At 63.0% G+C, this 14,962-nt stretch overlaps 4 protein-coding genes and 1 non-coding gene across 5 annotated transcripts; 4 read left to right on the top strand and 1 right to left on the bottom strand.

The window, feature by feature from the left end:
- Positions 1–844: 844 nt before the first annotated feature.
- Positions 845–3,482, top strand: EHS24_003650 (uncharacterized protein; the record flags this gene model as incomplete). The annotated part of the gene is made up of 2 exons (XM_028619311.1): positions 845–1,336; positions 1,431–3,482. The coding sequence occupies 2 exons, from the start codon at positions 845–847 to the stop codon at positions 3,480–3,482; spliced, it is 2,544 nt and encodes an 847-aa protein (XP_028472180.1).
- Positions 3,483–4,504: 1,022 nt separating this feature from the next.
- EHS24_003649 (uncharacterized protein) lies at positions 4,505–8,073 on the top strand (the record flags this gene model as incomplete). Its single annotated transcript, XM_028619310.1, has 2 exons — positions 4,505–4,619; positions 5,744–8,073. The coding sequence occupies 2 exons, from the start codon at positions 4,505–4,507 to the stop codon at positions 8,071–8,073; spliced, it is 2,445 nt and encodes an 814-aa protein (XP_028472179.1).
- A 1,126-nt stretch (positions 8,074–9,199) lies between these two features.
- On the top strand, positions 9,200–9,300 carry EHS24_003648. The gene has a single exon. It is a non-coding gene; the product is annotated as a tRNA-Val (tRNA).
- An 844-nt stretch (positions 9,301–10,144) lies between these two features.
- Positions 10,145–11,559, bottom strand: HEM3 (porphobilinogen deaminase; the record flags this gene model as incomplete). The annotated part of the gene is made up of 2 exons (XM_028619309.1): positions 10,145–10,864; positions 11,083–11,559. 2 exons carry the CDS (start codon positions 11,557–11,559, stop codon positions 10,145–10,147), a joined length of 1,197 nt encoding a protein of 398 aa, XP_028472178.1.
- Positions 11,560–12,422: 863 nt separating this feature from the next.
- BNA5 (Kynureninase (L-kynurenine hydrolase)) lies at positions 12,423–14,204 on the top strand (the record flags this gene model as incomplete). The annotated part of the gene is made up of 4 exons (XM_028619308.1): positions 12,423–12,543; positions 12,604–12,700; positions 13,027–13,249; positions 13,293–14,204. 4 exons carry the CDS (start codon positions 12,423–12,425, stop codon positions 14,202–14,204), a joined length of 1,353 nt encoding a protein of 450 aa, XP_028472177.1.
- Between the last annotated feature and the right edge of the window lie 758 nt (positions 14,205–14,962).

The following is a 14,962-nucleotide window of genomic DNA, read 5'->3' as shown; positions in this document are numbered from 1 at the left end:
ACCACCTTTCGCTCGTTCGAGCTCATCTCATTCTATTTCTTGCTACCCCCGCCACACGCATCGCCACCTGCTAGCTGCCAGCTTTTGCTTTGCAGACGCGACCCGCTTGGCCTACATAACGCCCCCCCCCCCCCCCCCCCCCACTGTCTCTCTCTCGTTTTTCTCCCCCGCCAATTCGGACCCCGGTTTCCGTCGCAACCCCAAACACCTTTCCCCTCCGCAACCACCGGGAGGACTCTTTCCCACCCCCGTAGAGTCCGCACGCAGACGTCGTTGGCCCACAGCCCAGCCACGGACAGCACACAACAGCAGCAATGTCGAGATACCAGCAGGCGCCGTACAACGACGACCAGGCCGGAGGCTACAGCCACGCTGCCAACAATGGCGGTTATGCCAACGGCGGCGGCGGTGGCTACCAGGATGACCCGGGAGCGTACCGGTCCAACGAGTGTGAGTTACAGAGTTTTTAACCCTGTGTGCATTGTGTCTCTCTGCATTCAATTGATGCGTGCACGACTCTTGTGCATGTGATGGGCCGCGCCGTGTGAGACAGCGTCGGCGTGTGTACAGTGTGGGGTGTTACTGCATAGAACTAGTGTAACTGACGCGCGTGTTTGCCTTGCTTTTCTGCCCGCCGTTCCTCGCCGTTTCCTCCGTCCGCGTCGACGCGCGCACCGCTTTTTGCTGGTGTGTTTCCGCCCGCCCACACACCAACATCGCCTCACAACAACCCCCGCCTCTCTTTCATCTCACACCTTCTTCCTTCTTTCTTTCTCTCTCCTACTCTATCAACCACACTCTCCTTCACACTTCACCCCCTGCCTTTCGCCTTTCGCCTTTCGCCATGGCGCCCATCGTCTCGTCGCGCGACTATGACGCGTCGGCCGACTCTATCCTCCCTTCACACAACTATGCCGCTAAAGACCCAATGTCCTCCAACAACCCGTACGCCTCGAACGGCTCCCAGCCATATGGCAACCAGCCTAAAAAGTCGCGCAAGAAGCTGTGGTGGATCATCGCCATCATCGTCGCCATCGTCGTGATCGTGGCGGCCGTCCTCGGCGGTGTCCTCGGCACCCGCAAGTCGTCGTCGTCGTCGTCCTCGTCCAAGGACAACAGCTCTGGCACCAGCGGCGGAAGCTCGTCGTCGGGCGCGGACCGTGGTTCGGCATACTCGACCGGCACTGTCGGTGCCAGCACTGGCAACACTGCTCTCCCCACTCTCCTCGACTACCTCGGTTCCAACATGGCCGCCCAGACCCAGACTGGTGTCGACGGCCAGGTCTACCTCGCCGTGGCCACTGACACGTACATGCTGCCCGCCTACGCCACTGGTGTACGTCTTGCTACCCTGAAAGCCCACCTCCCTCCTCCTGAGGGAGAGAGCTCTTGGCATTCTTCCCCAGCAACACTACTGACATGCATCCCAGACCTACACCGACAACCTCGCTACCCCGACCACGGACGCTAGCCCCGCCGCGAACGGCGCGTGGCCCACCGACCCTTCGCCTCCTTCCAACTCGTCTATTCGCGCCCACCCGCGTCTCATTGCCCCCGGCTACAAGTGGGATGCTCTCACCGGTGGCCTGATCGCCGGCGACCCTTACCTGTCGTACTGGAACGCTACCATTGTCGCCAACGCCTCGAGCACCCTTTCCGAGGACCCCACGGCCTACGTCACGGACGGTGGTCTCTCCGGTTCCGGTGTGCTTGACGTTGCCCGCGAGATTAAGATGAAGGTCAAGAACTGGGCCTACGCTTACCGCGTCACCAACGAGACCAAGTACGCCGACCGTGTCTGGCTCGAGCTCCAAACCGCTGCCGGCAACACGTCGACCTCGTTTGGTGACGGTGTTTCGCGCTGGAACGGTGCCGACCACTTCCTCGACCTCGCCGAGTTTTGCAACGCCTTTGCTATCGGTTACGACTGGCTCTACGACTTCTGGACCGACACCCAGAAGGCCTACCTCCGTGACTGGATCGCCACCATGGGTCTCCAATACGGTGTCAACGCGTACCAGGGCATCAACGGCGGCACCGCGTACAACTGGTGGACTGGCCAGACCCCCGGTGTCGGTGGCTCCGAGGTCAACGGCAACTGGAACTGTGTCTGCAACGGCGGTCTTCTCCTTGCCGCACTCGCCATTGTGGACGAGGACACCACTGGCCTCGCCGAGACCCTTATCCCGCTCACCCAGGCCTCAATGAGGACCAACTGCTTCCAGGGTGCCCACTCTGACGGCACCTGGGCCGAGACTGCCAACTACTGGTACTTTGGTACTACCGGAGCCGCCGAGGCCGTCTCTGCTCTGATCACCGCGTACGGTGACGACAGGGGCCTTGCCGAGGAGAACCCGGGCTGGAACCTCACCTCGCTCTACCACATCTACGTCCAGGGCATGACCTCGCTCTTCAACTATGGTGACCACGGACCCAACAAGTACTCTACCACCGCCAACTCGCTGATGCTCTGGGCTAGCGTCTTCAACGAGCCCCGCTACGCTCTCTACCAGCGTGACCACTACGACGCGTCCGAGCCCTGGTCCATGTTCTGGTACGACCCTGCTCTGCAGGGTGCGTGGTGGAACGGTCTCCCGATCGACCACCACTTTGACGACACCAAGGGCGAGTGGGCCACTGCCCGTTCGTCGTGGTCGGACAACTCGGGCACCTACTGGGCCATCAAGGCCGGAAACCTCACTGGCCACCAGACGCACGGTGACCTCGACCTCGGCGACTTTGTCTTTGACGCCATGGGACAGCGCTGGGCCGGTGACCTCGGCTCGGGCCAGTACCTTTCCACCAACTACTTCTCCAACGAGACCCAGGAGTCTGAGCGTTGGGACTACTACCGCAAGCGCACCGACGGCCAGAACAGCATCATCATCAACTATGCCAACCAGCTCGTGACCGGTCTGCCCACCACCAACTGGGGCTCGTCGGGCACTGCCCAGGGTGCCGCCCCTTACCTTTCCGTCGCGACCGACGACACTGCCTTCTTCACCATGGACATGTCGTCTGCCTACGCGTCCGGCACCGTCAAGCGCGGTATCCGTTTCCTCAACGGCCGTCGCCAGATGCTTCTCCGCGACGAGATCTCGGGCGCCACCTCGGGCGAGGACATTATGTGGCGCATGCACACCAACGCTACCGTCTCGACGTCGGGCGCGACCGCCACGCTCACCCTCGACGGCAAGACTGTCCAGGTGGAGATTCTCAACGCCAGCCCGTCGACGCTCGCGTTCTCGACCGAGGATGCCGTGCGTCTCTCGCAGGACGGCTCGATCCCCACCAACGGCTCGTACGACGTCGACCTGCCCAACGTCAACACCACCGTGCTCGTCATTGACAACACTGCCGGCGGCTCGTTCACCGCCGACGTCCTGTTCACGCCCCAGTGGCCCGACCTGTCGTCGAGCGACTACGTCACGACCGTCTCGAGCGTCGCCATTGACTCGTGGTCGCTCACGAGCCACAACTAGACGGGGTTTCGGTCTCGTAACAGGTTCTTCTTTGATCTCTCTCCCTCCTCCCCACCCCCTCTATATGCTTTTGTTCTCCTCGTCCCCCTCCCCCCTTTTAACCACCCCCCCCCCCCCCCATAAACGTCCTGCCTGGCCGCCCCTCCGCCTTTATCTACCGCCAGGAGGCTATCCCCAGACCAACCGGGAACCCCCCCCCCCCCCCCCCCCCCCCACCCGGGGCGGTGTTGGAGAACGAACCCCCCCGTCGCCCCCGTCACGATCCTTTAGCATGACCTAAACCCTTGCGTATTATGCATGGACATTTGATTTGAATAAGCAAGCACGGGCAGGGCAGCAGCAGCAGCGCACGCAGCACGCAGCAGCGCGGTAGCGCTGTGGGACAGGTGCAATTGTACAACCGTGTGCGCATGTGCGTTGCCTGAGATGAGCTAGATGACCCGCAATCGAGCCGGGAGGCGGATTCCGACACACGCGACGCGGTACGCGGTCTCGCGGTCTCGCCTCGTTTGTGCCGAGCAGGCGATTGAATAGCAGGGGTGGCCAGTACGTATATGAGACGCCACACGGGTGGGGACCGAGATGAGGTCATGGCGCGGGGTGGCCAGCGAGCACCGTCTGTAGCGTCTCTGCGCGACTGATGCGAATGGTACCGACGGCAGACGCAGATGTATAGGTCGTGGGATCGTGGGACACGCTGCACACGCTGTACGCTGTACGCCCAGGACGCCGCCTGCGAGCAAGCACCACGGCCACCACCCTGTGCACCTGCCGCAGGACTGACGCTCTGGCCGCCCATGGCCCAGAGCAGGTTGGTGGCTGGAATGGCGCGTGCAGGTGGCCAGTGCGTAGAATATCGACCCCCCCCAACTCTGGCCTCTCTGGCGACTCTTTCGCGCTTGCGTCTATCATCACACCGTCGTCGTCGTCTCCACTTCTCCATTCTCGTTTCATTCACCTTTCCTCCTCCCCCCCCGCCCCCCCTCACCTGCCGCTTCACCTCTCCCCTTCCCCCGCCTTCCATGGCAGCTACGGCCTCGATGGCCTCGATGGCCTCGGACTGGCCCGCCGCCGCCCAACAACCACCACCGCCGGCCTCGGCTTCGTCGTCAAACTACCTCGACCTGGACGCGCTTGGTGAGTTGTCGTGCCTCCTTGCGTCGGTGACTGTGTGCCCCCGTGTCTGTGTGCGTCTCCGCGTCGCTGGCTTCTTTTCTTCTGGAGATCCGTCCCCGCTGTAGCTTTTAAGCGCAGCCGAACGAGCTTGGGCCTGGAGAGCGACGGTGTTGTTGTTGCGATTAGCGACATCGCGCTCGCTCCGTCCTGGGTGTGGAGCTTTTTTTTTGGCTCTAGACTCGGGCCTGCGGCTACAACTTCTGGGTCAAGAGGGCAGACGTTGGCCTGTTGCTTGTTGCTTGTTCTCGGCAGTGCTGGGAGCAGAGCAGGAACCGTGGGCCGGAAGTGTCCTCTCCTGGTGTTTCATGGTCGTGGACCACAACATGAACGGCATGGCATATGCAGATGGTGGCCTGTTGGTGCAGCTGCGAGCTGCCGCTGCTCTGGCCACTTGGGCCACTTGCACCACTTGCTCCCAGTTGCAGCGTCCGCTGCCCAGACGTTTTGCGCCGGAGGGCCCACGGCCAGACGGGCCCCGTATACGGCATATGCCGTGGCCAGTGCGTTTTTGTGTACGCTTTGTGTACGCTTGGGCGGCCAGGCATTCGGCGTATATGGGACAGCAAACCCTCCGCGCTCACTGCGGGTGCTGCTCGCATCGTCGTGCAGCCCCATGCGGGTGCTGCAGAGTCGGCCCAAGCATTGCTGGCAGTTGGCAGCATGGACACATGCTCTCTTGCTCCTTCGCGGCGGGTCATGAGGCCAAGGTTTGGACTGATGGCGAGTGGGGGCCTGTCCCGCGGGCCTCCCGCGTGTGCCCTGGTCCCTTGCACCTTTGCGCGCTGTGGACGGGGACTGCCCAGCGTACAGTGTGTACGCTGCGGTGGCCAATGCAAGGCCGAAGCCGAGCGCACAAGCAGCGGTGAGCGATGAGCAGCGGCCGCCCTGCGCGTGTGCTTGTTGTTTTGGTGGCCGCCTCGAAGCGAAGGAAGCAGTCGAGCACCCAGCCCTCTCGTCATTGTTTCACCAGCTACCACACCCGTCGTCCGAATCCTCCTCGTCTTCTTGTCATTTTACACAAACGTCCCATCTCTCTCTCAACCGCACACACAACGCTGACCACCACCACCCACCCTCCCAAACAGAGGTCGACCGCGTAGCCGAGCACCACCACCGCCAGCAGCTGCTGCGTCAATACCGGGACCCGCGCGACTACTACGAGCGATACGCAAGTTCGTCCAGCGGCGGTCACTCGAGTTACGATCACGGCAGCGACGGGCCCACCTCGTCGTCGGCGTATGGGAACAACACCAGCTCTTCACTCCCCCGCTCCCGCACGCGCTCAGCGTTTGGCTCTTCCATACCCACTTCTTCTTCTGCCAACTGGGACGACCAGCCGTTGCCCTCTGCGTACGCCCAGGCATCAGCGTATCGGACCACCAGCACTGCAGCAGCCGCAGCCGCTACCAGTGGCAACGGGTACGCTACAGCTGTGAACAACGGCTACGGCTACGCCGCGCCCAGCAGCTCCAACGGCCACGGCGACTCTGCATACTACTATTCATACAGCCCGTCCTCGACACCGCTCGATTCATCACCCACGCGCACATCGCGCCCCATCACCCCATTGTCGGCGGCCGCAACACCGCGCGCCATCCCGCACTCGTACTCTACGCCCAACACGAGCGCTCTTCTCGCACGCGAAGACTCGGGAGACTCTGGCGAGTCGTACGGTTCTGCACGTTCGCGACAGGACTCGCGAGACTACTCGCACACCGGTCGCCCAGAGACACCCCGCTCGCGCATCCCCACACGGCCCCGAGCGTACTCGGCGTCGGCGGCCAGTGCCGACTACCACTATCAAGAGACACTTGCCGACTACCCGCCGCCAGTGCCCCCTCTCCCTTCAGGCCCATCACAATCGTTCCCCCAACCCCCACCTTCCCCTTCGCAATCGTCGCTCGCCATGTCTGTCTCGTCACGTGCGCCCGACCCACCACACCGTTTAGCGACAGCCGGCGGCGCAGGCGCCGCCGGCGCTGCCTCGTCTGGCATCCCCGTGCTCAAGACGCGCGGGCGCAGTACTGCCCGAGCGCCGTCGCCCGATCTCCCGCGCGGCGAGATGCTCGCCGATGAGAAACCGCCGTTCCGCGTCGACCTCGATGCGGCGCTCGCAGAAATCGAGGACGAGCTCGAAGTCCGTGCTATCCAGAGGTTTGCCCAGGCCCGGCCCAGTGCCAACAACCCAGGCGCGAACCGCCAACCGCGCAAAATGCCCGCGCGCGCAGCCACCACGCCGAGTCCCAGCCGCAGCGGTCCCCTTGCCACCAGCACCAGCAGCAGCGGCAGTGGCAGCACACCATCAGCGGGGCCCTCGACGCCGTCGGCGCTCCCAATATCCCAGCGTGGCGTGCGCGCCAAGTCGCGCAGCAACGCTTCAAAATCCATCTCCCACAGGAACAACTCCATCTCGGGCCTGCCCCGTACCCCCAACAGTACGCTTGGGCGGGCGGCGACGCTCGACCGCGGGCCACCGTCCGCCGTCGACACGCCGCCGACGACGGCACCGTCGACGCTCAACGGGCGCAAGCGCCACGGCTCCGACTCTACACATAACACGACCCCAGCTGTCCGCCAGCGAAAACAGTCCACCACCACAACACCGCGCGCGGCGCGTGCCGTCAACGGCCGGGCAAACCTCTCGGCGTCCGCATCGCCCGCCAGCGGAATCCCCACGCTCAGCGCGTCGCTCAATTCGCGCGGCACCACGCCACACCTCGGCGTCGCAGCGCACTTTGTGCCGCCCGAAAACGACTTTGCGCCGCCAAAGGGCGCCGACTGGGACGATGTTGTGCTCCCGACCGTGGCCAAGAAGCTCGGTATACAGGTCGTCACTGCTGGAGCACAAGGGTCCGACGAGGAGGCGCACTCGGGAGACGACGACCTCGCCATCGAGTGGGACAAGGACGGCACACCCATCAGGTGGGAGAAGCGCGCGCAGCGCTCCACGCCCGGCGGTCTGTCCAGTGCGGATTTCGCGGCCAACTCGCGTCGCAACGATTTCGGGCCCGGCACAGCGCCCTATCCCGACGACGACGAGGACTGGAACGCCGCCAACCAGCAGCCGTCGCCCACGCGCGCCCCGCTCGGCACCGGTCTCGAGCCCGCACCCCTGCGCACGAGCACCGCGCAGCCGACGAGCTGGGCCGAGCAGCCCGCTACCACCACCACTACCGCCCCGGTTCCCATCCGCCCGGCCCAGCAGAACGCCGCGCTGTTCGTCCCCCAGGGCCCACCGCGCGCCGCTCCTCTGCCCCCCGCAGCCAACCACCCCCGCCCCGCGGCACAAGACTCGTTCGCGCCGTCGCCCATGTTTCAGTCGCCCGCTCTGGCACCAGGAAGCAAGGGCGGCAAGGCCAAGCGCGCCGACCACGACGACGAGGTCAAGGGCGGCTGTGGCTGTCTGATCATGTAATGAGCGAGACAAGAGGCGTGAGATGAGACCACGAGACCATGTACCACCACCACCACTACCACCACTACCACCCTCACTACTACTACTACGACCACCCGTCGTCCCGACAGACAGCGACTGAGGGACGGCTCCCAGCACCATAGCAGCACACCGCACACACACATTGCACACCGCACCACACACATCCCCGACATTATTTTAATTTTAGGACAGTCACCCCCCCACACGCTCTCTCTTTTATTTATTTTTTGCCTGCCTGCCTGCTACCCATGATGAATTGTTGCACAAATCCAGGTCACATACATACATACGGTGTGTGTGCACGCCGGTACGCCGCGCCGAGACGCGAGACACCTGGCGCACACCACGTATTGTAGGGGCAAGGCTGGTGGAGGAGGGGGTAGTCACCCGCAGGGTGGAGGAGGATGGAGGGGGGAGGTGCCATGTCGCGTCGTACCAACTGACGGTGTTGTGTGGGCGTAAACAAACCCACAGGCAGCGATAAACAACAGGCCAGCAGGACGGGGGCATACACACGCAGACCCCCCGGGTCCAGAGGTGTGGTACACCCCCCCCACCTGAGGAACGGGAGGAACGACGCAGAGCCTAAAAACAAACAACCGCAGTGTGCCAGTGTGGTGTTTGGCTGGAAGCGTGGGGAGGGTCTGCGTACACCAGTACGTCCCAGTACAGCAGCCAGCGTGTGTGCGTTTTTCTCTCCCTTTGAACCTATTTGTGAGACGTGTCCGTCTCTGTTCTCTGTTCTCTGTTCTGTGCACGTCAGAATCGGCAAACGGATAGCGAGCAGATGGCGAGCATATAGTGAGCAGGTTTGTACACGCGTGGCAACGCCTCGCCCAGTCAGTACCCATCCGCATGGCACCCGCCTCACCCCGCCTCACCTCACCTCAACTCAACTCACCTCACCTCACCTCAACTCACCTCGCGGTAGGAACAGGAACCCGTCAAACGAGGGGGGGGGACACATCACCATCGCCACGCCTGCCACTTGGCCACTAAACTGGCTGCAACCAGTCCCTGACCTCTGCGTGTTTGCACCTCTCCTCTTGCCCAACATTCAGCCAGACCGCTCGCGACCCAGGCGTCTCGCACTCCCAACATCAAAGGCGATTTAGCTCAGTTGGTTAGAGCGTGTGCTTAACACTAGGATCCTCTGTAGATCAAGCGTTGCGCACAAGGTCGGCGGTTCGACCCCGTCAAACGTCATTTTTGGCCTCCTGGACCATGGGGAGGAGGCCGAGGAGGACGTTTGGAACGTGCGCATGGCTGTGAATGACCAGGAAACGAGTACTGAGCGTGTGTTGCGAGTGGAGGATCGGCGGATCGGCGTACAGTCCGCCACATTGACACTATAATGATGCTAGCACCGGACAAGCATGCGTTAGTGCCACATCTGTGCACGTCTGGAATTCTGGAACACGCTGCATCTCCAGTCCCGCGCTCGTGCGCGGGATGTGGCCTGCGTGGGTGTCTTTTTTGTCTTTTGTCTTGGCACGCGCGCCGGGCCCGAAAAGGAGCGCGGTGAAACCACCGCCACGGGCCACGGGTCCGTCGGGTGAGGTCGGGGGTCGTCGGGTCGTCGGGTCGTCGGGGCCAGTGGCCAGTGGCCAGTGGGCCAGTGGGTCCAATGTGGGTGGGGCATTTGGTCAAACGGATGCACAGACAAGAGTCACCGTGGCATGCATGGTCGTGCCGTGGCAGTCACTTGCGCGTGGTGTGTACTGCAGTGACAGGCTGGAGTCAGGTCAGTAGCCACTGGATGCGACTGGCGATACAGCCAGCGGCCAGGTTACTCCAGCACGTACTCGTGCCCCCTTCCTGCTCCTTCTCCCGCTCCTTCTCCCTCTCCTGCTGCCCCGCGCTTTCGCGCTCGCGCTCGCGCTCGGTTTCCTTAAGAATCCATCTATCAACATGGTCGAATGAATATACACTGGGCGGCACAAAGCCCCTATAACGATACTGTGCCGTCCACTCTCGTCTGGGGCATTCCCGAAAATCCGTAACTAGCTCTCTCCCTCGTCAATCCCTAGCACAAGCACAAGCACAAGCTCTATGCCTGGGCCTGCAGCGCCAGCGCGGCCGCCCGCGCCGCCTCGCCCTCTGCCTGCAGCTCCTTTTCGCGCTGCTTCCTCTGGACCTCGATCTCTTCCAGGATCTCGCCGGCGCCGAGGGTACGCAGCTGGCGGGCGACGTCCTCGCCCCACCGCTCGGCCTCCTGGTACGACGACACGACGACGGGTCCAGGCTCGTACAGGACGTGGCGCGAGCCGTCGGGCGACGTGACGCACGCCTTGAGGTCGAGCGCGGCGCGGCGCGCGCGCAGGGCCGGCATGCCGCTGGCCGGGATGGGTTCCGAGGTGACGCCCGAAAAGTGCAAGGTAGCAGACGACGTGGTGAGCGGCGCAAACGTGCCGGCGGGGTAGTGCGGTGCGGTGGCGGCGTCGACTTCGGTGAGCTCGGTCTCGACGCCGACGGGGACGCTGCAGCCGCCCTCGAGGACGCGGAGGAGGCCGCGCTCGGCGCCGACGCGCCACTCGCTTGGCCAGTGGCCCAGGGGGGCGAGGGCGGCGCGCGCCTTGGCGTCGCCCGTACGGATCTCAACGGCGAGCGCGCCCTGGCCGACGGCGTGCATGAGTGCAGGCGCGCCGAGCGGCGAGGTGATGCGGTCCTGCATGCCGACGCGGGTCATGCCGGACACGGCGAGGATGAGGGCCGCAAACGGAGAGTCCTCGGCGTCGAGCTTGCCGAGACGGGTGTTGAGGTTGCCGCGCTGGAGAGGGGTCAGCTTAAGAGGTCATGGTGGTACGACAGGTGGGTCGGTTGGCATGGTGGGATGAGGTCGCATTGTGCGACCTCTTGCACCACCCGTGTTGGTGGGTGGCTTTCGAAATGCAACCTCCGGCATTGGTTGAGCCGGAAGGCACGCGAGAATCTTGCCCACACACACGCCCTCCTCCCCCCGTGCGTGTCGACTCGGCGACGACTCACCATGTCGGCAAACTTGAGGTGCGGGTACGCGCGGCTCAACTGAGCGACACGCCTGACGGATCCAGTGCCCACGACGGCGCCGGCGGGCAGCTCGTCAATGGTCTTGTAGTGCAGGCCAGCCTTGACCACAAAGGCGTCGCGGGGGTCATGGCGCTCGAGGAGGGCGCCGATCTCGCATCCCTGGCGGATAGTGGTGGGGACGTCCTTGCACGAGTGGACGAGCAGGTCCATGCGGCCGTCGAGCAGCGCGCTCTCGAGCTCGTCGGTCCACAGCGACTTGGCCGGGGTGGTCGAGTTGTAAGGCGAGAGGAGGTGCAAGGGGGTGGTCTGGTTACGGTCGCCCGCAGTGGTCATGTCCACGACGGGGAACGCGGTGCCCTCGTTGGCGGATGCGAGGGCGTCGGCGACCATGTGGGTCTGGATGAGGGCAAGGTTGGACTTGCGCGTGCCGACGACGAGGGTGTTGGGGGTGGACATGGTGTGTGGGAGGGAAGGATGAGGGATGAGCCCTGGTGGAAGACGAGTGGCCAGATGGATGGGGGGGTGGTATGGGCGGGGGTGCCGTTTTTTTTTCTGTTCGTTTGCGACAAGCGAGTGGGACAATGGGTGATGTGTACGCGTCGAGATGGGGCGAGCGATGGACGAGATGTAAACAGAGGAGGGGAGCGGGAGGGCTAGACGGTGTTGGGTGTTAGAGAAGAGTGCGGGATGGAGTGACACAGGGGTAAAGCAAACGTCCAACAAACCAGAAAAGTCGGGCCATACAGCGGGCAGTCGTTTTGGGTGGGCCGTGTGGGCCTTCGGGACAGAGCGGCAAACGGGGCAAGCGAAGCGAGCAAGGGGGTAGGCCGGGATTTGCACCGTGGGAAAGTGACACGACACGTGGGTTGGGCGTGGGGGATCTTCCGATGCGGAGTCCATACTCCCATCGTCCATCGGCCATCGCCGTATGCATGTGCGCATGGGCATGCATGTGCATCTGGTGGTCGACATGCTCTCATGCATGAGTGGAATTGCTCTACGTCATGTCGCGCAGCTTGCAAGCGACTGGGAAGGTTGGTCGACAGGGTGGCATCGCACATCCCCGCGGCGTTGCCGCGGGCTGCGCGTCCCAACGATGACAATCTCTTCTGGAAGTGCCGAGCCGGTCGGTGTGTGTGGGATGCTCGATTCGATCATGACACACCCTCTTCACCTTCGTGGTATCTTCTTGCCCACCAGCAATCAGGTGACATAACCCTACACGTCTCTCGCTTATAGAGTCACCACGGTTCGACCTCTTGCTCCCACTTGCTCCTCTTGTCTTCACACATTAATCAACCCCACAACGACAAAACAAAATGACCACCTCATCCGCTCCCACAAAGGAGCAGCTCGCCCAGTTCGACGCCGAGGACACGCTCAAGTGGACTCGCGACGAGTTTGAGATTCCCGACGCCAGGGCGTGTGGTGGAGAGGTCGGTGAGTAGGCGCAAGCTGGGCATCCCGGGTGGACACACAGCTTGCTGACATGGGCTCCAGACGGAAAGGCGGTCTACTTGTGCGGCAACTCGCTCGGTCTCCTCTCGAAGCGCGCTAGGAAGCATGTGCTCGAGGAGCTGGACACTTGGTCTAGGACGTGAGTGTTTGTGAGAGGCTGGGGAGCGCAGCGCTCTGGCCGGGTGTCTCGTGCTCGATAGCTGTCACCCGGCGTCGCTGTTGTTCTTGTCTGGCGTTGTGGCCTGTGGCTGCAGTGCTACAATACGGCGCACTTGGATGGCTTGGGGGCCTGTCGATGAAGCTGGACGCCTGAATTGCGTCGGCCCAGCTGCTACGGACTCTGTCCTCTCGACCCGTCTTTCGCTCCTCCTCCTTCGCCCCCTCCTTCTCTCTCTCCTTCTCTCCCCTCCTTCTCCCCTTCCTTCTCCCCAGCGGCTTCGCTACGAACGCCTTGCTAACCGACAGCGCTGTGACCGGCCACTTCAAGCACGTCTACGACCGCCCATGGAAGTACGTCGACCGGCCAATCACCCCTCTGCTCGCCAACATCCTTGGCGCCAAAGAGTCCGAGGTGGCCCACCACGGCACGCTCACTGGCAACATGCACAACCTCCTGACGACGTTTTACAAGCCTACCAAGGAGAGGTACCGCATCGTCATTGAGAAGGGCTCGTTCCCCACCGACTGGGTGAGTGGTGTTGTTTCGTTGTATGACTCTCTAACCACCACAGTACGCGATCCACTCGCACCCGCACCTCCACGACGCGGTGCTGTCGCCGGAGCAGGTTGACAATGCCGTCATTGCCCTCGAGCCCCGTGAGGGCGAGGACACGCTCCGCACCGAGGACATTCTCAACACGCTCGAGCAGCACCGCGACGAGATTGCCCTGGTCTGGCTGCCCCTGGTCCAGTACTACACCGGCCAGCTGTTTGACGCCCCCGTGCTGTGCAAGAAGACGCACGACATTGGCGCGCTCTTTGGTCTCGACATGGCGCACGGCGTCGGCAACGTCGAGGTCAAGCTCGACGACTGGGGAGTCGACCTTGCCGTCTGGTGCACGTACAAGTACCTCAACGCCGGTCCCGGTGCCGTGGGCGGGTTCTTTGTCCGGGACGGCCTGAACGACAACGGCCGCCGCCTGGCCGGTTGGTGGGGTAACAACCCCGACACGCGGTTTGAGATGAAGCCCGAGTTTGACGCCACCCCGGGAGCCAAGGGATACCAGCACAGCTGCACCAACGTCCTCGGCTCGATCCCCTTGCTGGGCACACTGGAAATCATCGACAAGGCCGGGTTCAAGGCCATGCGCGCCAAGGCCGACCGTCTCACAGGCGCGCTCGAGGCCCTGCTCAAGCAGTCCAAGTACTACCTCCCAGCAGACCCCAAGGACAATGGCGCAACAGTCGGGTTTGGCATCCTCACCCCCGAGGCACCGTGGCGCGGCACCCAGATCTCGGTCGCCATCTACGGCAAGCCGGGCGCCATGCCCCGCGTCTTTGACCGCATGCTCAAGCGCGGCGTCGTCGGCGACGAGCGTCTCCCCGTCGTCATCCGTCTCTCGCCTGTGGTGCTCTACAACACTTTCACCGAGGTTGGAACGGCCGTCGACGTCCTCGAGGAGGCACTGGCCGAGGAGAAGTGAGACGACAGGTTGGCCAAGATAGTACGTAGTGAGCAGCTGTGATGCACGATTAGGAAACACACAGAGCACAGAGTGTTATTCGAGGACCAGGGGACCAGGCGCGCAGAGCTGGGTGGAGACACGAGGTCAAACCAGCGGATTCCCATAAGCTGCCTTGAGCTCAGCGCCCGCCACCCCAGTGCATTCATCTAGCGTATAGGAAGTGACACAGGAGAGAGCTCCTCAGTGTAAACTGACTTTGCTCGGCCGAGCGTTATGCCTAACCCTTTCCAAAGTTTTGAGCCGAGACCACATCGCGCGACCAGCAAACCCCGCCCGCGACAATGGGGCACGGCCAGATCATGGATTGTACTACTCTGCGTCGTACACATGTGTGTGTTGGCCAGCTGACTGACTTTTCAAGTGATTTTCGCATTTCCATCTCGACGTTCTCGACGACAACACTGCGAAGCGTCTGGCAGCAAGCGTCCAGCAGTGTCCGGGACGCATACCCATCGAGCATCGACGAGTGCAGAGACGTCTACAGTCGTCATGACGTGCGTCCGGTGCCACTTGGCCGTGTTGCCGGCTGTGCCTTCCGCCTCGCCAACCTGCCTCGCTAACCTGGGCAAAGGCTATGGGCAGTTTACCGCTTCTACCTTGCCACGAGGCCGCGAGTGCGTCGAGCCATCAAGCTCGAAACATGACTGAGGTCGTCGCCCCTCTCCACGGCCGCCGCCTCGTGGTCTCTGCGAGTGGCATGACGGTGTGGGCATGTG

This window comes from Apiotrichum porosum (genome assembly GCF_003942205.1).
Source record: "Apiotrichum porosum strain DSM 27194 chromosome Unknown scaffold_18, whole genome shotgun sequence".
NCBI lineage: Eukaryota > Fungi > Basidiomycota > Tremellomycetes > Trichosporonales > Trichosporonaceae > Apiotrichum > Apiotrichum porosum.
The sequence above is the reverse complement of the archived record's forward strand: the minus strand, read 5'-3'. Positions and strand labels throughout refer to the sequence as shown.